Here is a 25,719-nt window from a genome sequence, read left to right as displayed (position 1 = left end):
CAGGGCAACTCTAACTTTCAGTGGTTCCTGTGCTAAAACCAAATTAGTAAAATACGAGATGGTTCTGTAGTTGCTAGGAAATGCCAGCAACATAAGCCATGACAGAAAAAGATGAAACTAAGAAAAGTAACTTGGAAAACTCTGGCATTGCATTGAATCAGTCAATTTAGATTCAAGAAAATAAGCAGGCTTTTTTTTTTTTTGGTCAAACCAGAGTCATTTACTAAAAGCCCATAAAAGGTCCATTTTAGTATAAAATCTGCTCACAAAGGAAATGCCAGAGCAACCTTTCCCTTTCAAAGTTACAACTTAGTTCCTTTACAATTAAACGTAAATAGAATCAGATATTTTCTTCTCTTCAATTTGCTGCAAAGCAATTTTTGTACAAAAAAGATTTTTGTAGAGACCCAATAAAAGATTATATTTTAAAACAGATTTTAAATGCACCCAAAGAAGTCTACAACATAATTTTTCATAAGTGCATTTTCTTAAATTTTTTCTTCTGGAGTATTTGCATATAAATGACTTCTATGTCTGCTTTGTGAAATGAAGTAAATAATACAATTTGAAGTAACCTACAGGTGCACGGATTAGATTACCAGTCGGGGCTTCTGGTGTTTGAGGGATGTGTTGATACCCTTGGATTTGTTTAGATTTTACTACCTTCCTCTCAGATCTGTAGCTTTTTATGTGACTGAGAAAGAGAGTCCTGGAGGCTTATCAAGAATGTCATTGTGTGTTTTACTGGAGAATTTGAATTCTACCATGCTTGAATAAAACACCAGAATAACAACAAAGAGAATGACACATTCCCTAAGGTTTGATGAAAGCTAAAACATTGGGAAGTTTTTGTACCAAACAGAAGGATAAATAAATATAAGGACTAAACTAACAATTGTTCACAGGATGAAGCCAAAGTAGAGGAAAAAGAGAGCTACTTCTGTCTTAAAGAGTTTGCTCTCTTCCCTGCTCCAGAAATGAAACTTCTTACACCTGTCACTCCCACAGCCCTGTATTTCAAGGTTGACCTTAAATTCTACCTTCTCCATAGAACTACTCCAGCCAAGTCACTTTCTCTTGTCATCTGAACTTGCCTATACTACTTTCACTATCATCAGTTTTCACCTGGGGACCTAATCATCCCATGCCTTGATGATGTTATATCACTGTTATTTCATGGCTTCATTGGTCTCCTACAGTTACTTCCCCTGTGTTATTATACAAGGTTCTGGAGGCCAAGGATGTCTCTTTCATTTCTTTTGTGTCTCCTCACCATGCAATGCCAAACACAGCCAGGAACGTAGAAGACAGGGAGTCTAGTCCAGCGGAGCCGAGTCCTCCTGATGCTACCACAACTGGACTCCTGAAAACCCTATAAGACCCATGGCTATAACATTGATGAGAAATTACAGGGTGGTCCTTTTAGGTCAGTGGAGGCATGATATCCTTATAACTCCAGCATACCAATGATGAGGGCTTCTGAGGTGGCACAGGTGGTAAAGAACCTGCTTGCCAATGCAGGACACATAAGAGACATGGGTTTGATCTCTGGGTGGTGAAGATGCCCTGGAGGAGGGCATGGCAACCCATTCCGGTATTCTTGCCTGGAGAATTCCATGGACAGAGGAGCCTGGTGGACTACAGTCCATGGGGTTGCAAAGAGTCAGCCATGACTGAAGTGACCTCACTTACTCATTCACTCTCACTAATTCACTCACTCACTCTCACTCACTTGCACACACCTTACTAAGTAGGTATTATTATTTACAGGGAAAGAAACTGAGACAGAGAGAGGGCAAGGAACTCTTCCAGAGTTACACACCTATGGTGCAACTCTGGGATTCATGTCTAGGCAGGCAGAGCTTCATGCTCACATGCAAGGTACATTACCGCTCATAAAATTTACTGCTCAGAATTATTTTTAAGGATTAAACAAATTAATACTTTAAAAACATTTAGTAATACTTGATATGAAATATTAAAATTTTAAAAGTGGTTGACATGTAGTAAGTACTCTATAAAAACCCACTGTATTATGTTTATCTTATATCATAATTTGGCTCCAAACTCTTACAACTAATTTAGACAGAAATGATCTAGATAATAACTTAATATATGCTGACACAATCTCTGTCCAGAGGAGGCTTAAACTCTTAAGAGAAATATATATGTATGTTAAAAAAAAAAAAAAAAAACTAAGCAAACCGATTTTAAAAGCGAGGCTAACTGATGAAGAAAAGCCCACTGGGTGGGAAATGTGGATTGCCCTTGCCCTACCCAGCTCTCTTATCACATAGAGCTAACAGGCACCCAAGATGATTCTGGTTTAAATGCTCATAAACAACACTTTTAACACACCTATACAGCCCACACTTGAACGAGTACCATAGTAGAGTGTGAGACAATACTTACATAAAGAGGTGCTGATTGAGAAGCTCAGAGGAAACCAGTGGAGACAGATGGGCCCAAGGTGGAGTTGGAGCCCAGGGAGTGCTTCTCAGAAGATGGTGACTTAGCATTCCAAAATAAAGATACCAGTAATTCACTTGGGAACTCATCCTCCAGCTCATTCCTCAGTTAAAAGAGGAATGATGACATAGACCAGAAAAACCAATAGTGTGAGTAATTTATCAGTTCCAGCATGTTCTCTCAGAAGCCCAAATGTTCTATACATTAATAACTAAGTCTTAAAAACCTCCAACTGTTGTAAGAAGAGTACAGTATACAAATAATAAACCATCACTATTTTCTTTACCATAGTCCTTTCTTACATGTTTTTTTTTTCCTATATAGAGATGAATGGTCCCTGAACTTATGTAATGGATACATGTGTTCATTCATTCACTCATTCATTTATGCACTCACTCTACAAACATTTATTGAATATATAATCTACACACAGTGCTAGGGCTAAGTGGAAACATGTTCACAGTCTAATGAAGACAAAAATGCAACAGACCGGTTTTCCATGAATTGGATACTATAGTAGAAGTAGGCAGGCGACAAGTTATTACAGAGGGGCCTCAGAAGAGGATGTGGTCAACAGCATAAAAGGGGAGCATTCCAGACAGGTTTCAGAGAGCAATACTAACTTCCTCATTGTCAAATCTCAAGGCACATTCCTCAGACACGCTGCTGCTTCCAACAGTATCCAATACTGTCTTGAAATTTCCATTTGCCCAAATTTTTGTGATGAGACCCTGATTATTCTGCCCCTAATCTTTCCTGGCTGGCCCTTTTCCTATTCCATTGGATGGCACAAGCCTTTTAATGTGGCTGTTTTATTCTTCCAGTTTGGGCCAGAGCTTCTTATTCCTTGTTGTGTATCAGAATTACTGCAAAATCTTTTAAAAATGTATAGGTGTCCCAGCATACCCTAGACTTGGGTTTTGGGGCCTGCATATATAATCCATGTGCTTTTATTTTTTAAGATTCTTATGCCAGTCAGGATGAGAACCATCTACTTAAGCCTGCCTACCTCTAACTGCCCCATGTAGAGACTGTTCATTTCTGTATCATTCCCTCTCTTGGCTTTCTGAACTGCCTCAATTTGGGGCCTGGAAATAGTCATCAGATTGAGAACCTTGGAGCGTGAACTACTCATATACAATATACTTATAAATGAATTAAGCATTACAAAGAAAAATTCTTTGTTGCTCCAAGTTTTGCTGCTGCTGCTGTTGCTGCTAAGTTGCTTCAGTCGTGTCTGACTCTGTGTGACCCCATAGATGGCAGCCCACCAGGCTCCTCTGTCCCCGGGATTCTCCAGGCAAGAACACTGGAGTGGGTTGCCATTTCCTTCTCCAATGCATGAAAGTGAAAAGTGAAAGTGAAGTCGCTCAGTCGTGTCCGACTCTTCAAGACCCCATGGACTGCAGCCCACCAGGCTCCTCCGTCCATGGGATTTTCCAGGCAAGAGTACTGGAGTGGGGTGCCATCGCCTTCTCCAATACAGTCTTTAATGATCTGTTAACCAACATTAAGCAAAATTAACCAAGGCATGTTAACAGAAGTCTTTCAGTTATCTTTAGAATCTGAATTGCATTTGGTATGCTATGTTATTAGTACCGCTAAGCAACAAAATATAAGTCCACTGAGCAATATTTGAGCAATAAACATAATTATAAATACATATAAAATTATTAATGAAATATGCAATAACACTTCCAGAACTCACAACTGGACAATTCGCCATTTAATTACTGCCTTCTACCATCAATCTTTCAAAATAGAGTAATATAAAGTTTTCATTTCATTCTTTCAAAATGCTTATGTAATTTGTTTTAAAGAAATTACTCCTTCAAGTAAAATCAATTCTAATAGCTAAAACACATGCGCAATGTTACTGAATCAAACTTTGGTCCACTGTCCCGCGAGCAATAAAGTCATTGTACTGACACTTGGTTGTGGTGAAGGAAAGTGCAGGGCTCAGCAGAGACCAAGCAGCTAATGCTCAAAACACGGAACTCCTAGATGGGTTTCTGGGAAGAGTGTTTAGAGGCAAAGTGAGGGAGGGGAGCTCATGGTGCTTGTGGACAATACTCTGATTGGTTGGTGTGAGGGTACAGAGGCGGTGTCACAGGTGTTTAACATTCTCAATCTTCTGGTTCTAGCCAATGTGAGGGCCATGTACTCATCAGGCAATTAACTTCTTCCATCTGGTAGGGTTTTAGTAGCTGTAAAATTACTCAGGAGTGTGAATCAGATTGTTATCTATGTCCTTCATGGAGGAACTAAAGATTCTGTGACTGCTATATGGATGATTTGCTGTTTAAACTTTTCCTGTTCTCCTGACCCCAATGCTACTTTTTGTCATTACTATGTACTGACATTCTTTCCATCATTAACTCTTGAGCCAGCCTTTTGTGACTCTGGGGAGGCTTGGAAAATTAAAGCTTTTCTACAAACAAGAGGCAGGTGGAGGACATTGTAGAGTCTGTCCTGGGAAAGCCCCATAATGCCTCTTGCTCAGTTACAATACTTGACTGTCCTTTTCTTTTTGGAATAGAACTGCCTGCTGAGAATACTAGCTCTTTCCTGCTCGTCAAAGCTGTCTTTCCTGCCCGACACTGGGTGGGAATCTCGAGTAACTCCGAAGTTCATGTAATAGTCCCTACTTTGGTGCTCGTTGGCTTCCCAGTTGCTGCAGTGATGAAGAATCTGCCTGCCACTGCAGGAGACACAGAAGACCTGGGTTTGATTCCTGGGTCAGTAAGATCCCCTGGAGTAGGAAATGGCAACCCACTCCAGTTGTCTTGCCTGGAAAATTCCATAGATAGAGGAGCCTGGCAGCCTACAGTCCATGGGTTTCCAAAGAGTTGGACACAACTGAGCATCACCACCATCACCCACTTTGGCATTCATACTAATCAATATTCTCTAATTCGTCTTTACATTAATAAAAGTAACATTTTTGCCCTCTTAAAAAATGAAAATAAAAGCACAAGTGCAAACACAATTACACACCTACATTTTTGAAAATATTACACTGGGAAAAATATTTCTACTCCTGTGACAGTATCTAATAACACTGCTTCATTCATCACCCTCAAATTTGCTATTAGAAATATTTTGGTATGCTTTTCTTTCATTTTTGTACCTGAAAGAAATCTCATCTCATAATCATTCTTCCAGACTCTTGCATACATTGGTTTGGTTATAAGCAGACTTCTCCTGAGCTAAAAAATAAAGTATTTTCATTCCCAGAAGATTTAATCTTCTTTAATCTCTAAATCTTCACTGTCTAATATGATAGCCACTACTCATTTGAAATGTGACTAGTTCAAATTGTGATGTGCTATAAGTATTATGTAAATGCCAGATTTAAAGATTTAATGAAAAAACTTTAAATATCTCATTAATAGTTTTTATGATTATATGTTGAATAATTTAGACATATTAGAATAAATTAGACATATTACTAAATTAACTTCACTTTTAAAAACATATTGTTGGATGAGTTTTAGTAATTTATGGCTTTCAAAGAATTGGTTCATTTCATCTAAATTGTTGAACTGATGTGCACAGAGTTGTTCCTAGTACTCCTACATTGTATGTTTAATGTTTGTGAGGTTTAGAGTGATATCCCCTCTTTCATGCCTAATACTGGTAATTTTTATCTTCTTTCTTTTAACCTTTCTCAGTCTGGCTAGAGGTTTATCAATTTTACTGACTTTTTCAAAGAACCATTCATTTCTCTGTTATTTTTCTGTTGTCAATTTCATTAATTTCTGCTCTTTATTTTTTGCTTCAGTCTGCTTGCCTCAGTTTTAATTTGTTCTTATTTTTCCTGTTTAAGGTAAAACCCTAGATTGTTGGTTTGAGAAATAATTTTCTAAAGTAAGTATTTAATGCTCTAAAATCTACATGAGGCTAATAGGAAATTTAAAATTACATAGTCCGATAAATGGTGCTGGAATAATTGGATATTCATATGTAAAAGAATTAAACTGAATCCGTATCTTACACCACTTAAAAAAGTTAACTGAAAAGGGATTAAAGACTTAAATATAAGACTTGAAACCATGAAATTCCTAGAAAACATAGGAACAAAGCTCCTTGACATGTGTCTTGGTAATAATTTTGGGGGGTATAACATCTAAAGCATAAGCAACAAGATTAAAAATGAACAAGTGGGACTAAATCAAACTAAAAAGCTGCTGCACAACAAAAGAGATCATCAACAGTGTGAAAAGATAATCTATGGAATGAGAAAATAATATTTTCAAATAATATATGAGATAAAGGGTTAATAGCCAAAATGAATAAAAGCTCTTACATTTCAATAGCAAAAAAAAAAAAAAAAAGAAGAAAGAAAGAAATTAAAAATGGGCAAAGGATCCGAATTGACACTTCTTTTTTAAATTTAATTTATTTTAATTGGAGGGTAATTACAATATTGTAGTGGTTTTTGCCATACATTGACATGAATCAACCATGGGTGTACATGTGTTCCCCAGCCTGAAACCCCCTCCCACCTCCCTCCCTATCCCATCCCTCTGGGTCATCCCAGTTCACCAACCCTGAGCACCCTGTCTTATGCATTGAACCTGGACTGGAGATCTGTTTCACATATGATAATATAGATGTTTCATTGCTATTCTCTCAGATGATCCCACTCTTGCCTTCTCCCACAGAGTCCAATAGACTGTACTATACATCTGTGTCTCTTTTGCTGTCTTGCATTTAGGGTTATCATTACCATCTTTCTAAATTCCATATATATGTGTTAATATACTGTATTGGTGTTTTTCTTTGCCTTACTTCACTCTGTATAATAGGCTCCAGTTTCATCCACCTCATTAGAACTGATTCGAATGTATTCTTATGGCTGAGTAATATTCTATTGTGTATATGTACCACAGCTTTCTTATTCATTCGTCTGCTGATGGACATCTAGGTTGCTTCCATGTCCTGGCTATTATAAACAGTGCTGCGATGAACATTGGGGTACATGTGTCTCTTTCAATTCTGATTTCCTCGGTGTGTATGCTCAGCAGTGGGATTGCTGGGTCATAAGGCAGCTCTATTTCCAGTTTTTTAAGGAATCTCCACACTGTTCTCCACAGTTGCTGTACTAGTTTGCATTCCCACCAACAGTGTAAGAGGGTTCCCTTTTCTCCACACCCTCTCCAGCATTTATTGTTTGTAGATTTTTGGATAGCAGCCATTCTGACTGGCATGAGATGGTACCTCATGTGGTTTTGATTTGCATTTCTCTGATAATGAGTGATGTTGATCATCTTTTCATATGTTTGTTAGCCATCTGTATATCTTCTTTGGAGAAATGTCTGTTTAGTTCTTTGGCCCATTTTTGGTTGGGTCATTTATTTTTCTGAAATTGAACTGCAGAAGTTGCTTGTATATTTTTGAGATTAATTCTTTGTCAGTTGTTTCATTTGCTTTTATTTTCTCCCATTCTGAAGGATGTCTTTTCACCTTGTTTATAGTTTCCTTCATTGTGCAAAAGCTTTTAAGTTTAATTAAGTCCCATTTGTTTATTTTTGCTTTTATTTCCATTACTCTGGGAGGTGAGTCATAGAGGATCCTGCTGTGATATACGTTGGAGAGTGTTTTGCCTATGTTCTCCTCTAGGAGTTTTATAGTTTCTGGTCTTATGGTTAGATCTTTAATCCATTTTGAGCTTATTTTTGTGTATGGTGTTAGAAAGTGTTCTAGTTTCATTCTTTTACAAGTGGTTGACCAGTTTTCCCAGCACCACTTGTTAAAGAGATTGTCTGTTCTCCATTGTATATTCTTGCCTCCTTTGTCAAAGATAAGGTGTCCATAGGTGTGTGGACTTATCTCTGGACTTTCTATTTTGTTCCATTGATCTATATTTCTGTCTTTGTGCCAGTACCATACTGTCTTGATGACTATAGCTTTGTAGTATAGCCTGAAGTCAGGCAGGTTGATTCCTCCAGTTCTATTCTTCTTTCTCAAGATTGCTTTGGCTATTCGAGGGTTTTTGTATTTCCATACAAATTGTGAAATTATTTGTTCTAGTTCTGTGAAAAATACCGTTGGTAGCTTGATAGGGATTGCATTGAATCTATAAATTGCTTTGGGTAGTATACTCATTTTCACTATATTGTTTCTTCCAATCCATGAACATGGTATATTTCTCCATCTATTTGTGTCCTCTTTGATTTCTTTCATCAGTATTTTATTGTTTTCTATATATAGGTCTTTTGTTTCTTTAGGTAGATATATTCCTAAGTATTTTATTCTTTTCATTGCAGCGGTGAATGGAATTGTTTCCTTAATTTTTCTTTCTGTTTTCTCATTGTTAGTGTATAGAAATGCAAGGGATTTCTGTGTATGAATTTTATATCCTGCAACTGTACTATATTCATTGATTAGCTCTAGTAATTTTCTGGTGGAGTCTTTAGGGTTTTCTATGTAGAGGATCATGTCATCTGCGAACAGTGAGAGTTTTATTTCTTCTTTTCCAATTTGTATTCCTTTTATTTCTTTTTCTGCTCTGATTGCTATGGCTAAAACTTCCAAAACTATGTTGAATAGTAGTGGTGAGAGTGGGCACCCTTGTCTTGTTCCTGACTTTAGGGGAAATGCTTTCAACTTTTTCACTTGAGGATAGTGTTTGCTGTGGGTCTATGCCTGCTTTCTGGAGAGTTTTCATTATAAATGGGTGTTGAATTTTTCAAAGAGATCATCAACAAAGTGAAAAGACAATCTATGGAATGAGAAAATAATATTTTCAAATCATGTATCTGATAAAGGGTTACTAGCCAAAATGAATAAAAATTCTTACAATTCAATAGCAAAAAAAAAAAAAAAAAATTTAAATTGGGCAAAGGATCTGAATTGACATTTCTCCAAAGAAAATATATTGAAAGGTCAACAGGCATATGAAAAGATGCTCAACATCATTACAGGTCAACAGGTATATGAAAAGATGCTCAGTAGTCATTAGGGAAATACAAATTAAAACCACATTGAGATATCACTTCACACCTGATAGAATGACCCTCGTCAAAAGGTCAGGAGATAATAATGCTGGCATGGATGTGGAGATAAGGGAACCTTTGTGCACTGCTGGTAGGATTGAAAACTGGTACAGCTACTATGGAAAACAGAATGGAAGATCCTCAAAATGTTGCAAATAAAACTACTGAATGATACATTTCTGGGACTATAACCAAAGGAAGTGAAAACAGTAACTCAAAAGATATGTTCATAACATAACATAACATAACATAACATATGAACCATGTTCATAACAGCATTATTTGCAACAGCCAAGACATAGAAGCAATGTAAGTGTCCATCGATGGATGAATGGATAAAGAAATTGTGTATGTACATACAATGGAATAGTATTCAGTCATTAAAAAAACAAATTCTACCATTTGCAACATGAGCAAACCTTGAAGGCATTATGCTAAGTGAAATAAGTCAGAGAAAGACAAAACTATATGATCTCATTCACATGTGGAATCTAAAAACCAAACAAAAACTGAGTTCATGGATACAGAGAACAGATTAATGGTTATCAGAGGCAGAAGGTGTGGAGAAGGGGAACTGGTGGTTCAAATGTACAAATTTACAGTTGTAAGGTGTAATATACAATCCAATGTCTATAGCTAACACTGCTGCATAATATAGGGGAAAGTTAAAAGAGTCAGTTCTCATCACAATAATTTTTTTTCCCCTTCCCTTCTCTTTCTTTTTTTTCTTATTGTACCTGTATGAGAAGATAGATGTTAGCTGACCTATGGTGGTGATCATTTTACAATATATGTAAATCAAACTATCATGCTATAAGGTTTAAATTTATATAGTGATGTATATCAATTAACTTTCAATAGAACTGTAAATTACATGTAAATGTAAATGTAAATTAATTACATTTGTGGTTCATATTATATATTTCTATTTATTGCTACTCTAAGAAGTGTTTTCTGTATAACACATTAGTAAAAGTTTAATAGCTTATGGGAACACTGAATCAAAAATCTCAGGCTTTCAGAAAGCAGTCAGCAACAGCCTTCAGTGGTCTGGGTTCCTCTAGTTCCAATTACATAAATACTTGGGATATATTTTGAGGTGAAACTTAAAGTAAAAAAACATGTCCTGTGACACTGAATCTGACAGCTCATGGTTCTTTAGAGTGCCTTCTCTACTCATAGAATAATTAGGATTTCTTTAAGAAAATCAGACAGCCATCTATCTAACATGAACTATCAAGCTGAAACATGAGACTGCTCTCTCACCTTCTTTGTCTTCCTATTTCACTGGCTTGACACATGCCTGCAATATGTACCACAGACACCCTCTTACTGGTCCTCTAGCCTGAAACCTGGGGCTTTGATTTCCTTCCCACCACTGTATCTGCAGTACCAAGCAGTGGGGAGAACACAGGGGAGAAAAAAGGAATGTGAATTTATGACAAGTTTTGGGACCACAGGACTAGAAAAGGTCAGTTTTCATTCCAATCCCAAAGAAAGACAACGCCAAAGAATGTTCAAACTACCATACAATTGCACTCGTCTCACACGTTAGCAGAGCAATGCTCAAAATTCTCCAAGTTAGGCTCCAACATTATGTGAACTGAGAACTACCAGATTTTCCAGCTGGATTTAAAAAAGGCAGAGAAACCAGAGGTCAAATTGCCAACATCTGTTGGATCATACAAAAAGCAAGAGAATTCCAGAAAAACATCTACTTCTGCCTTATTGACTATGCCAAAGCCTTTGACTGTGTGGATCACAAAAAATTGGAAAATTCTTAAAGAGATGGGAATACCAGATCACCTCACCTGCCTCCTGAGAAACCTGTATGCAGGTCAACAAGCAACAGTTAGAACCAGACATGGAACAATGGACTTGTTCCAAACTGGGAAGGGAGTATGTCAAGGGTGTACACTATCACCTTGCTTTATTTAACTTACATCCAGAGTACATCATGCAAAATGCCAGGCTGGATGAAGCACAAGCTGGAATCAAGATTGCTGGGAAAAATATCAACAACCTCAGATATGCAGATGACATTCACCCTAATGGCAGAAAGCGAAGAAGAACTAAAGAGCCTCTTGATGAAAGTGAAGGAGAAGATTGAAAAAGCTGGCTTAAAACTCAATATTCAAAAAACTAAGATCATGGCATCCCGGCCCATCACTTCATGGCAAATAGATGGGGAAACAATGGAAACAGTGAGAGACTTTATTTTCTTGGGCTCCAAAATTACTGTGGATGGGGACTGCAGCCATGAAATTAAAAGATGCCTGCTCCTTGGAAGAAAAGCTATGATCAACCTAGACAGCATATTAAAAAGCAGAGACATTACTTTGCTGACAAAGGTCCATTTAGTCAAAGCTATAGCCTGTCCAGTACTCATGTATGGATATGAGAGTTGGACTATGAAGAAAGCTGAGCACCAAAGAATTGATGCTTTTGAACTGTGGTGTTGGAAAAGACTCTTGAGGGTCCCTTGGACTTCAAGGAGATCAAACTAGTCAATCCTAAAAGAAATCAATCCTGAATATTCATTGGAAGGACTGATGCTGAAGCTCCAATACTTTGGCTACCTGATGTGAAGAACTGATTTACTGGAAAAGACAGTGTTACTGGAAAAGACTGAACGCAGGAGGAGAAGAGGACGACAGAGGATGAGATGGTTGGATGGCATCACCGACTTGATGGACATGAGTTGAGCAAGCTCAGGGAGTTGGTGATGCACTGGAAAGCCTGTTGTGGTGCAGTCCATGGGATCACAAAGAGTTGGACACAACTGAGTGACTAAACTGGGGATCACGGTTCCTTGGTCAGAGATAAGATCCCCTCTCTCAGAGATTTAGACACCTGCCTACTGCCTCCGTCTTTACCAACATTTGGGAATTGCCTGGGTTGGAGCAGAGAATAGGAAAACATGAGGCAAAAAATAAATAAATAAATAAGTCAAGATATTTCCTCCCTTTCTAACTCACAGAAGTCCTCATTCTAGGTCTCAGATCTGAAAGAGAAGACTTTTCTGAAAAATTTTCTGCCCATATCTGATGCATTCTTCAGGGTGTAAATTTGCTTTTGATCTGAGCTGAGTAATACTGAAAAGAGGGAAGAAAAGCAACAACACTGTTGGCTTGGTGATCTTTGGAATTCTGGACACTTTCCCTAATCTATGTGGTAGTGTCTCATTTTCAGCATCCTCAGCACACATACATTCTGCCAGGTTTATAGCTACATTTAATGGAGACAGAGTGGAGGGTATTCAATCCGTCTTTCCTGGAAATAGAATGAGTATCCAATTTTAAGACATTTTTTTTAAAGACAAAAATTCTAATCTTAGTCAAGTCCCCAAACTTCAAATATGTGTTAGGCGGGAGATGGAGGACTCAGGTATTAATCATTTGAAGGATAGGTCTAACCACAGAATCAGAAGTTCGCCATATTCTCCTGAGGAGTAATAGCTAGACTTCTCATGAGAATGACAGAGCCATGTTATTTGAAAACATCTTGAGTTTTACACATTTATACTTAAAGTAAATCTAAAATAAGTCTGTTGTTTAGACAAGATGCATTATGGCTAAGGCTAATTAGGTGGGAGTATAGTAGACTTAAATAAACAAAACAAAATTCGCTCATTCTTGATTAAGTATGTTTTTTCCAGAGCAGAAGTATCTGTTATCATCTGAATAGAATGCAAAAGGTAAATTTTTATCCTGACATTTAATCTAACTCGGTGTATACTGAAGATTGGGAGTGGGGTGAGTAGATTCTGTGCTATCATCTAACCTTGGCCACCCCTCACTTGTATATCTTGAACATTAGAATTCTGCCTTTTCAGTCCAAATCTTAGACCAAAACCCTTTTTTTCATAACTAAGGACTATGTGTTCTACTTTCTGAAAAACATTTTGTTTGTAGATTTGTATTTTAAAGGAGGACTACTTTCTAAGTAACAGCTTGGAAGCTACAGGTGTATGACCTCAAAAATGCTAGTTATGATCCTGACTTTTGACCCAGTTTTCAAAGAGGAATATGTTGGCAACAATGTAAAGCCCAACCAGCACTGGTTTAAACACTCAAGAGTTTGTCCATGTCACAGCAATAATATACCTAGGGCTCAATATACTCTCCTACAGTGTAAAAGAAACACAAATAATCTTCTTACACTTCATTCCCCCATTGGTGGACATTTTTTTGTTTCCAGTTAAGTTATTCTATCAGAAACATGTGAAAAGATGCTTAATATCATAACAAAGCAACTTCATATCTGTATCTTTACTAGTGTTTTTATTTCCAAGGATAGATTCCCAGACGTGAGGTTGCTGAGTCTCAGGATGTGAGCATTTTACATTTTAATGCTTGCAAGTTTCCAAAATAATTTTGATAATCCAGATTCTCACCAACAGTATAGAATGCTGCTTTCCTCACATTCTCACCATTACCAGATGTTACCAGTATTTTAACTTATCATGGTGGATAGACAGAGAAGGGGGCAGCAGAGGATGAGATGGTTAGATAGCATCACCAACTCAATGGTCATGAATTTGCACAAACTCTGGGATACAGTAGAGGATAGAAGAGCCTGGCATGTTACAGTCCATGGGGTCACAAAGAGTCAGACATGACTTAGCAACTGAACAACAGGAAGTAAGACAATGAATGATTTACTTTTTATCATTATCTCGTTTCATTTCTTAGAGCATTATTGATGTTGATCATCTTTTTACATGCTTACTGGCAGTTTGTCTCTCTTCTGTGAATAGTCTAGTATTTATATTTATTTGTCTCTCATCAATATAAAGGAGTATAATAACCCTTTTGTTGTCATATAAATTACAAGTATTTTCCCTCTAGTTCATTGTTTGTCCTTTAAGTTGGTCAATGATGTCTGGAAAACTCATACTCACCTGTAAAACAGCTCATATATCACTTTCTCTGTCAAGCTTCCCCTGGTTTTCCTGGAAGAATTAGTCACTCCTCCTACAATATATCCATAATATTTTGCGCACATCCCTGTGTGCTGAGTTATAACTGAAGATTTTTCCTCCTGATCAAGAAAGAGTATCAAATTCAAGTCAAAGAGACTAGCATTATAACAGATATCTTTGAATCTGCTTTCATTTTTCTAAGAGTAGATCATTCACAAACTTCAAAGTTTTATTTTTCTCTATCATTAGTATTATCATAACATCTTTCATTTAGAGAATCCTAGCTCTACTTCTCAACTGTCTCCCCATGAAAACTCTTCTTTTCTTCTGCCTGTCTGTTTTCATTCATGAGGGCTGCCTTCAAAATCCTGAGAGGATGCCAGCATTGCTGTTTCCCTCTGTTCCAGTTGTCTATTGCTGTGTGACAAACCACTGCACATTCTGAAGACCTAAAATGACAATTATTTATTTTGCTCACAATTAATTCTCAGGCTGGGCTAAGTGGGTAATACTTGTGCCCACTCTGTAGAGGTCAGGTTGGAAGTCCAGCCAGGTCTGGAGAATCAATTTCCAGATGCCTCGCTCACACGACTGGCCAGCCAGAGCTGCTGCTGGGATACTCAGTTCATCTCCACATGGGCCTCTCTGTAATGTTCCTTGACTTACTCAATAGGTTAGGTTCCAGGAGTGACTATTTGGGATTACTATTTGGAATTTATTTAGGAAGTAAAAGTAAAAGTCTCTTGAGACTGGACTGGAAACTGGCACCGCATCATCATCATCTATGCTATATTTATTTGCTCAAAGCAGTCAGAGTCTGCCCGGTTTTAAGGGAATGAACTTAGACCCCCCTTCTCAATGGGAGGAGTGCCAAAGACATCATGGTCACCTTAAATCTACCATATCTTGCCAAATATTGGGTCCTTCCAGGGTTGTCAAATCAGTATTTGCTATAACCGAGCCCTTCTCTGTTCCCTTCAGAAGTGTGGAAAAAAGAAAAAAAGAAGTGTGGAAAAAGCTTCAATTCCTTCTGACTCTGTGTCACTTGGTGTCCCAGCCACAGAGAAATATGATGAGTGTTTCATATTTCCCATGGACCCTACAGCTTCTCCCAAGGAGCCCAACCTTGACTGCTAAACCAAGACACGGGTAAGATAGAGGGTATCCTTGCCAAATTTTTTACTCTTCAGTCTCTGTGCTGACAAAAATGTCTCCTTATAGAACTCCTTCCCCTCTAATAAATCAACTTGAATCAACACTTCATTAAGTATGGACATATTCTATAGACAAACCACTTTGGGCTGCTTAGCCCAAATCTTAATGTGCCTTTACTTCATGTCTGAGAAGCCTATTGGCATGGACTCTTTAGCCTCTTAAGCCAACTTATCTCATAAAAACAATATTTTATAAGATTGCCTATGGCACTCTCAAAATCTAAAGAATGCTATTTCTACTCTATTCTAAAGAAATTCTATTTCTTAGACTTTCTTAGAACCCCACAGCTCCATACTATGCACTGGAATTTAATGTCTGGGAAAAGAAATACCTCTGTACACTACTAGGAAAGTACTATGTCAGCCAGGGAGAATCACTAGGACGTTTTGCTGTTTCTTAGTTGTGAGAATAATATTTTTGTTTTAAATGGAAAAGCCCTCTATTCTCAAAAGCATAAAAGAGAAATCACACTGCCCACTAGTTCCCACTCCCCCAAGAACTCTGCAGGGGTTCTGTATTGTTTCCATGACCTTCGTCAAAATGATCAGCAAACTATGACAGGTACCTTACATATAGAGAGCACTACAACACAGATTCCTTTAAACCACACATCAGTTAAGTGCCGGAATTTGGAAGGTGACAATTGATTTCACCTCTCTCCCCTCAAGATTCCAAATCAATGGAGAAACAGACATCTGAATCCAAGCATATGGATCAAAATATCTGCTGTTGTTACTGGCAAAGCTGGAGGACAGGTTTGATTTGACTTTCTACTATTTTCTTTAAAACCTAGTCCTTGGGACCTGCCTCTGAAGAGAACTGGGTCTGAAGTATAGACATATATTTGGCTGCTCTGTGTAGGCCAGACTGTGGTCTGTTCTGCCATGAAGGGACATCTGGCCAAATCAGCAGAAGCAGAAAGAGTAGAGAACCTGCAGCCACAGGCAGTCATGGTCTGCAGAGAAAGCCCTTGAGGCTGGCTTTCCCATGCTGGATACCTCCCCTAGTCTCACCAACCGGTAACACAGTGCCCTTCACTCCTATAGGAAGAGGAGACGTGGCCGAAAGCATTTTTCCAACATTTCTGAGAGAGAAGAATTTCCTAACTTGTGGGTCTTACAGGAAAACAGAAAGGAGAGAAAATAAGTCTCCTATATGAAGTAAACATTTAGGATAAATCATTGCTATGACAAAGATCTTGCAAAATATGTTATTCTTCTTCCAACCCTGTCCTAAAGCATTCTATCACATTCACAACACACATCCTATAAATTTTTTTTCAACATGTAAATATATATAATTCAAGTCGCACAGTCTTACTTTATTAAAATATATGATTAAAGACCATCATGAACAAAGTTAAATGATAATCTACAGAATGGGAGAAAATATCTGCAAATCCTATAATGAGGATTTTATAAGAATTTATACCCAGAATATGCAAAGAATTCTTATAACTCAATAACAAAAATCAAACACCCCAGTTAAAAAGTGGGCAAAGACATTTCTCCAAAGAAGATATACGACTGTCCAGTAAGCACATGAAAAGATGTTTAACATCATCAGTCATTAGAGAAATACAAATCAACCCTGAGATACTGCTTCATCAAATAGGATGGTTATAATTAAATACACTCAAATACACACACAGAAAATAACAAGTTTAGCAATGATGTGAAGAAACTGGAACACACAGTACATTGCTGGTGGGAATGTAATATGGCCAGCCACTGTGAAAAACATTTTGGTGTTTTCTGAAAGAGTTAGCATAGAAAAGCCCGACGACCAAGCAATTCCACTCCAAAAGAATTGAAAGCAGGTATTCAAACAGATACCTGTATACCACTGTTCGCTGTAGCATTGTTTACAATATCTGAAAAGTGTAATAACCCAAGTGTCCATGGTCAGATGAATGAATTAAATAAAATGTGGCATATCCATATATTTAAATATTATTCATTCATAAAAAGGAATGAAATTCTGATACCTGCTACATGAATGAATCTTGAAAACATATGGTAAGTGAAATAAGCCAGACACAAAGGGATAAACATTATATGATTCTATTTACATGAAATACCTAAAATAGACAAATTCTTAAGGGCAGAAAGTAGATTAGAGAGATTAACCAGGGAAGGGAGTGGGAATCTTTGCTTAATAGGTACAGAGTTTCTGTTTGGGGTGATGAAAACTTGGGTAGGAAGTTGATAGCTGTAATGCACAACACTGTGAACACAATTAATGCCACTGAATTGTATTTAAATATAGTTGACAGATGAATGGATAAAGATGTGGTATATATACCCAATGAATATTACTTAGGCATTAAAAAGAACAAAATTGGGTCATCTGTGGAGACATGGATGGACATGGATGTCTTACACAGTGAAGTCAGTCAGAAAGAGAAAAACAAAGAGCGTATGTTAACGCATATATGTGGAATCTAGAAAAAGGGTCCAGATGAACCTATTTGCAGGGCAGGAAAAGAGACACAGACATAGGGAACAAGTGGGTGGACGTGGTGGGGAGGAAGTGGGAGGTGGGATGAATTGGGAGACCGGGACTGACATACATACGGTACCATGTAGTAAAATAGCTAGCTAGTGAGAACCTGTTGCATAGCACAGGGATCTCAGCTCTGCATTTTCTGATGACCTAGATTGGTGGGATGGGGGGTGGGGACAGTGGGAGGGGGGTCCAGAGGGAAGGGAGATATGTATACTTATAGCCGATTCACTCTGTTGTACAGCAGAAAACACCACAATATTGTAAAGCAACCATACCCCAACAAAAAATAATAAATAAATAAATGCATGTAGTACTTATTACCTTTTGTCTTCTAATTATAATAGTGTTCTTATCTTATTTCTTTTACTAAACTATAAGTTTTTTAATGTCTTTATGTTTCATTTTCTCTTTTCATCCATGCTAAATACATCATAGGTCCTTGATGAGTGATAAATTTTCAGAAATGAAAAAAATGGTTGAAATTGCAAATTTACCACAAAATTTTTTTAAATGAGTCATTCATACTAAATATGCATTTACATATTTTATAGCAGTTTATAGGAGAAAAATCACACTATTCCTTATTTAAGAAATAAGTTTTAGTAGGACTACCACTACTAATATATTTTGACTATTCATTTTTAACTAAGTAAAGAAAAATAGGACAAAAATAAACATTCACTGGGTCAGAGATGAAATTGGAATCAGGAAGTCAATAGATTTATGAGTCAAGTCAGAGGTGAACTTTTTCGTGTTTTATATTTTCAAGGGTCATTCTTCACTGAATGCTAGTATTATATATTAAAAACAAATACAGGAGCAAGAGTCCAGAGGTTTTCTTGGCTCTTGTAGTTGGGCTTTCCTGGTGGCTCAGATAGTAAAGAATCCACTTGCCAATGCAGGAGACATGGGTTCGATCCCTGGGTCAGAAGATGCCCTGGAGAAAGAAATGGCAACCCACTCCAGTATTCTTCCCTGGGAAATCCCACAGACAGAGGAGCCTAGTGGGCTACAGTCCATGGGGTCACAAAAGAGTTAGACATGACTTAGTGACTAAACACCACCACAGTTGTAATTCCTTTGCACAATAGCAATGCAGTTAGTAGTCAGACAGATGATAAGGGGCAGAATGTTTTCAGAAACATTCCTCAGGCATTTCTGACCCTTCTTTCCTCCTTGAGCCACCTGAGGATGTGGTGCTGACAGGGGCCACAAACAGATCTTTGTTACCTGCTTACACTTCACTCTTCCCTTTCCTGAATTCCTTCTTTCTCATTAAAATAAAAATTGAGTGTGGTTTGAGAATCTAGACACCTTTAGGGAATGAATATTTTCTCCACATGTTTATATTTTCCCCCACTGAAAATAGGGAAATATTTCTCTCTGGACACTCCGTAGAAATGGTTAAGTACTCTGTTGAAAGGAAAATAAGGTCTCTGGGGCATAGACATTACCAACATTAGAAACACGCTAACAAATTCTGTGTCACCAGAATTTTTCCCTTTAGTCTAAATTATTAGGATTTGAGATAATTTTAATGGAAGGCAGAAAATACCTTCCTTATAAAATTAAATACCCAAATTTCTCTGATATATTAAGTATCAACAGAATAATTAAGTACTTTTTCTTTTCAAGGCAACAAGCACTTCTGTAAATCATTGCATTTCTCCCCCAGATTTCCTTTGTAGATGTTTGAAGGTATTAATTACTATCATAATTTTTCAAATAAAGAACCCGAGACCAGAAAGGCTAACTACTTTGTCCAAAGCAGAGTGGACTCAGCACAGAACTCCTACACCGTCCCGATACTCCTGATAGTACATTCTTCTTTATAATTAGAACAAATCTCAGGGCCCTGTGCATATGGAAAACACTGGAGAGAACATTAAATATTAAATATTATTGGCTTATCGAACTGCTAATGTTCCTATCATTCAAAGAGCTCACATTAAAAATAACTCGGTACAACAATTTCCTGCTACAGGTTAAGACTGTACCTACCCTAACAACATAATAACTGGTAAATTAAATTACTCCAGCCATTTACAATATGGAATTCACATTCCTCTTATTTAAAAAAGTCTTTTGTCAGCAAATATGAAACAGACTTCAGACTTCTTGATTTTTTTTTAACCAAGATGATGCTACTACTAAAAATTTCTTGGGGGTAAGTGGCTGGTTTGTTGAGTTAGGAGAGGTTACGGGAAATGGACACTAAGAGGTCATGGCTAGAGATCTGCAGGAAGTCAAAAGGTCTTTCTACTTAAGACCCCATGTTCTTAGACCCACAGGCAGAGAGGAAGAATGGTTCCACTATTCCAATGCACATCAAGACAAGATCCACAACAGATACGAACCTTTGATTCATCCTTTCCCAATCATCTTTACAGATAAAAGCCTAAGGTCCAGAAGACTGGCATTAAAGGACAAGACTTTACAACTGAGAATCACAAGCACCTTCTGCACATGAATCCCATTAATAGAAAACACTTTTCCAGCTGTGCTCCTGTGTAGATTCAGGCATGCAAATTTGAGCACAGTTGTTAAGGAGAGACGAACTGCTCTGCTTAAGAGAGAATTCTCCCTGGAATTGTAGGTCTGGATAGGAATAGGGCTGGGGGGAAAGAGGTAGCCTGAGAAACCCAGGCTGCTGTGAGCTTCCAGGGCTGGCTGGGCATGGACGGCTAGCAGGACCTGGGGAAGACATACAGCTTCTGGGTTAACTTCAGAAACAGTTGGCAGGTGTGTATGAAGGGGCTGGGGACACAAGAGACCTTGAGAAAGTAAACCTCTATGGATGAGCAAGAATTGTAGGGAAGTGTTGCATTTCCACAAGTCATAAAATTGAGCTTTTTCTGTAGCAGCAAAACCTTGAATTGTTAGCCAAACTAAACTAGCTATTGGCATATGTGTGCGTGCTTAGTCGCTCAGTCATGTTCAACTCTGCAACCGCAGGGACTGTAGCCCACCAGGCTCCACTGTCCATGGGGTTCTCCAGGCAAGACTACTGGAGTGGGTAGCCATTACCTTCTCCAGGAGATCTTCCCAACCCAGGGATTGAACCAAAGTTTCCTGCATTACAGGCCGATTCTTTACCATCTGAGCCACAAGGGAAGCAAAATTAGTCTCTTGATCCCTGGTTCAATGACTGCTTACATCAGCATGTGTTTTTTAAGATACACGAAGCACTTCCTGGTCACCAGGGATTTCTACCTTGAAGGACAAGGAGCTATCTACACAGGAGAATAAATTCTGGACTCTAATACCCTCCTGCTCCAGTACTAATTCTTTAACTTCTCAGTCTGATTTATCCTTTACTTTTACTACTGCTGCTGGTACTTGTCAGATGCCTATCAGCTCTGCCTCTAAATCTAGAAAGCAAGTGTAAATTCCAGCCTAGATGTTCAAAGAAGCAAGTAACATTAAAGTGCTAATGACACAGAATACCTAGTCATTGTAGACTTCTGAATCCAGCCTCTTTGATTTTAGGAATGACACTCATTTGCCTACGAGGGTTATCACTCACAGGGTTCACGGCTGCACTGGGTTCCCTTCTCAGAAGGAAAAACTACTTAGGGTTTAATGTCTTACCTATTACTGTCTTGAAGTTCTTAACAATTTTACCTTTGTGGTGTTCTGCAAGTAAAGTTCAATGGCAACAGAGGAAGTGCTGAGGGATGGGAGCCTCACTCACCATGTGGTCCATCCCTCCAGGGAGAGAAACTCCTTGTTATCCTGTCTGCTCCCCTGCCCCTGCTCAATGACCTCTGCCCTCTGCCCTGGCAGGTGTCAGGGCACAGCTCAGAAAGGTTGGGGAGGTCCACACCCTATACACTGAGCTGGGGCTGCGGCCCAGTGTCTGTGAGGGGCTGGAGAAGGAAATGGCAACCCACTCCAGTGTTCTTGCCTGGAGAATCCCAGGGACGGTGGAGCCTGGTGGGCTGCCGTCTCTGGGGTCACAGTCAGACACGACTGAAGCGACTTAGCAGCAGCAGCACTGACCCCAACGTATTCCCCTGCCCAAAGGAGCCAGACATTAAATAACAGATTTTAAAAACACTGTGACAGGCCAAGAAAAAGCTTCTTCCTGCTTTTCACTTTGTGCTGGACCCCACAAACTATATTCCTGTCTCTGATTAGATATCTTATCTGGCAATCTCAAACCAATATTGTTTTTAGATTCTTAACTAAATAGTCACAACATATATGCAATAATAACTCTTCACTAAAACTATTCTTTGGTTTCAAGAACTCTTAATAATAAATGTAAAATCAGATCTTTTCAATAGTTCAAGAGGGAAAAACCCTCTATATTATTTTTGCCAGCAGGTATCATTAACAATAGAAGTTTGGGTCTGTTATTGTAGCTTGACAGTACATTGCATGAAATGGAAATGATGGAATTTTTTTTTCATGGAGGCAGCCAGGAAAAAAGAAAGTACTTATTTATCCACAGTGAAAATATTATCACTACATATTTTCTATCACATTAGGGATAGTTTAAAAAAAAATCTTGTTACTTTTCTCCAATGTTGGTGTTTGCTCAACTATAGTGTTTTTCCATTATCTATCTGGCATGAAGTTAAAATAGCCATAGGTCAGTGACATAAGGGAGAATCAAGGGGAAGTGTAAGAAATAGCTTTTAATTTCTTCTTAATTTTGTATCTCCTTCATATCTTAATATCTTACCTTGAGTTTGGTCAAAAGAAGTTCATGATCGTGAAGAAGTTTTTTGGTTTCGTCTTGATTGCTTCCAATTTCTAGAAGATTGGGCTGTGATTCAGCCAACTGAAGCTGTATCCATTTGCCACACTAAAGATAAAAATGGGATAAAATGCACTTTTAGTTCCCCTTACTCCTTCCCTTTCACCCTTCTCCTTTTCCTTCCCTTTTTTTTCTTTTCCAAAGCTTCCAGTTACACTATGAAGAGTTTAACCTTTCTATAGAGATAGGTCTTACTTAAATTAGAACAGAACAGTTCTAACATAAATCCGTGCCCTGGCTTTTCTTTTTTTCATTCATAGGATAAATTCTTTTCTCTTAGCATATTAGATTTAAATTAAAAGTTCCCAAATGAGGAACATTTACAATAGGTTATATATTATTGAATAGTAAAAAATTATAGAATAACTCACACAAGTTTACATTCTCTTGCTCAAAAAAACAAATTCTATAAAAATAGTGATTTGAGCAAGTAAGGTGTGAACTTCACCAAAGGGAAAAGGTTTCATAAATGTAATTTATGCTGATTAGTGTCTTTAACCTTGCTGAATCAATCAGAAAGAATAAAGAGCAGAGGAAGCAAGTGATTCTTAGTTTATTTCAAAGTTAAAACATAATATTTTTCAAATTTTATCATTGAATATTCAATAAAGCATGTACAAAAATATCAGTGAAGTTGGATGTGTGACAACTGCCATTTGAATGCACTCAACTTGTTTTCCACATGAAGGACCCTTTCAGTGTCCTGCCCCAAGATATAATTCATCATTGCATTTCCTAAGGAATTGCTTTTTTAAGAAGCAATATCGATTCAGCAAGAGGAAGAAGTAGCGGGCACATGCACTTGGCTAAGTGAATTGCTGAGGAGAAATGAGAAAGCTACATGTCTATCCCAGACCATTAGTACCCTGAGACTGCTTAGAAACCAGAAGCCCACATAAATCAGACACAAGCACTTCTATTAAGACACACTTTCCATTTTGAACAGCTTGGAGTTTATTTCAAACAGCACAGCAGTGAACTTAGGGAGCTGAGGAGGCAGGATGGAGGGAACTTTCTTAAAAACAGTTTTAGTTAAAGAGTTTCCAGTCTAATTTTAGAGTTTTTTTTTTTTTCTTACTGTTAATTTAGCCCTGATTCTTTTATCATTTATTCTATATGCATTCTTCCTCATCCTACTCAAATAAATGTTGCATATTTGAGGGAAAGAAAAGTGAATTAAAAAAAAATAACAGTAATTTTTCCTCTTTTTCCCTCACTGCTGATAATTGCAGTTACTCAGAGCATCATAAAATGACATGCAAGTTATCAGTATTGCTGCTTTTGCTTCTGGCTTTTTTCCACATCCATCCATTGCCTTTGAAAAGAATAGAGGTGAAGGGACTCAGCAGAGGCCCTGTTATTGTGAGACCAAGTCTCAAGAGCCCTGGGCAAGCGGCCTTGGTAGGAACACTTTGCATTCCGTGCTTTCAGTGCTTCTAGACTGAATCATTTTGTTCAGTGTCAAGTACTGCCTTCCTGTTTCGAATTTTCAAAATAACATAAAATTTTCGGCAATTAGGTGAAATTAAACAGGCTTTATTGTCCATGCTTCTTACAAAAGGCCAGAAAATTCATTCGGTTAAGGCTGGTGGGGTCTTGAAAGTAACAGGCTGGTGAGCACTGATTCCCTTCATTAAACCCTGAATTCTTGAGGTGGTGAGTTGTCTAAATCCAAGCAAAAGGCTTCAGGAATTTTCATAGGACATATTCATAGGGAATAAAATCACGCATACATTCTTGAACCTAAAGACGTGTGCTCATCTTTGCAAAGGGCAAACTGCTTGACATAAAACATACAGAAACCTTTAAGTCCCAAGTGGCTTCAATTTCCTGTGGTTAAGGGCAAGTTAGACACATGCCCCTCGCATCTTCCCTGGTAGGGTCTTCATTCTCTCACCAGTGTGACAAGGATTTACTAGTGCCTTCACCATGTCAAAACCAGAGCTGCAGAGGGCAAGTGTCACTGTCTCTTGTTAGGAGTTCCCTGTGCTCCGTCACGCTGAAAACAATGTCGCCCCTTATCTCTTCCCTCCTTCATCACATCCACTCTCAAAAATCACAGACATTTCACAGGTCCACTGGACTCTTAAGCCTAGCAATCACGAACCTGTGGTCACAAATGTTTTGCCTTTAAAAACCAAACTGAAAGTATACAATAGGATTTGTTATTGCTTTTCTGAAAAATCAAGCTGCTATAGATGTTTTATGGCTAACTGAAAGAGAAACTCTAGCAACTAGCTGAAACTTAGAGGGTCCTCTCAGTTGCCAATTTAAAGAAGCATTAAGATGTACTTGCTGGGTTATTTTCTATATGCTGTGTACTGCTGATTTTGTGGAATGTTTTTAGGATTATCAGCAGAACAAGAAGTCTACAGCCACACAGAATAAAAGGAAGTTGTCTGCTTACCTTTATGACAGCTATAACGATTTTGGAGTCCCCAGCCTGCACAGCTACTGAACTGACTGTTGTTGTAGAAAACTCCACAGCAGGACTCTCTTGGCTGGACATGGTACGTTAGAACCAGAGTTTAAGTGTCGGACAGCCTCTGTGCAGATGTGTGGCTGCTGCTCATTTCAGAAGGCAACCACTGGGGTTACTTGGATTCATTCAGGCAAAGAGCTCCGCTCGTACTGATTACTCTGCCAAAAGGAAAGAACAGGAGGTTAAAAATAGACAACCTCATTGAGTTTATCATGAGAGAGAGAGGAAAGAACGGGAGAGAATCGCCACACCCCTAGTATGGTAATACTGAGCGCTTGTTATTTTGGCCATTATCTTAAACGCAGAGGGCAGCTTCTAGCTCTCTGCCTATCAGCTGATGTTTGATAGCAAATGG

At 38.1% G+C, this 25,719-nt stretch overlaps 1 protein-coding gene across 4 annotated transcripts in view; it reads right to left on the bottom strand.

Moving 5' to 3' along the window:
* CCDC141 (coiled-coil domain containing 141) overlaps positions 1-25,472 on the bottom strand; it is a 226,536-nt gene extending 201,064 nt beyond the window's left edge. For 3 of the 4 annotated variants that reach the window (XM_005202265.5, XM_024975528.2, XM_059875061.1), the window contains exons 1-2: positions 25,290-25,472; positions 22,808-22,930 (exon numbers count right to left, since the gene is read on the bottom strand). In XM_005202265.5, the coding sequence (XP_005202322.1) occupies positions 22,808-22,930; positions 25,290-25,391 (225 nt within the window). In that variant the 5' untranslated portion in view covers positions 25,392-25,472. The remainder of the gene's footprint in view (positions 1-22,807; positions 22,931-25,289) is intronic. The other variant, NM_001242308.2, reaches the window with a different exon arrangement.
* Between the last annotated feature and the right edge of the window lie 247 nt (positions 25,473-25,719).

Source organism: Bos taurus, chromosome 2 (genome assembly GCF_002263795.3).
Source record: "Bos taurus isolate L1 Dominette 01449 registration number 42190680 breed Hereford chromosome 2, ARS-UCD2.0, whole genome shotgun sequence".
NCBI classification, from domain to species: domain Eukaryota; kingdom Metazoa; phylum Chordata; class Mammalia; order Artiodactyla; family Bovidae; genus Bos; species Bos taurus.
This window is presented reverse-complemented; position numbering and strand designations above follow the sequence as displayed.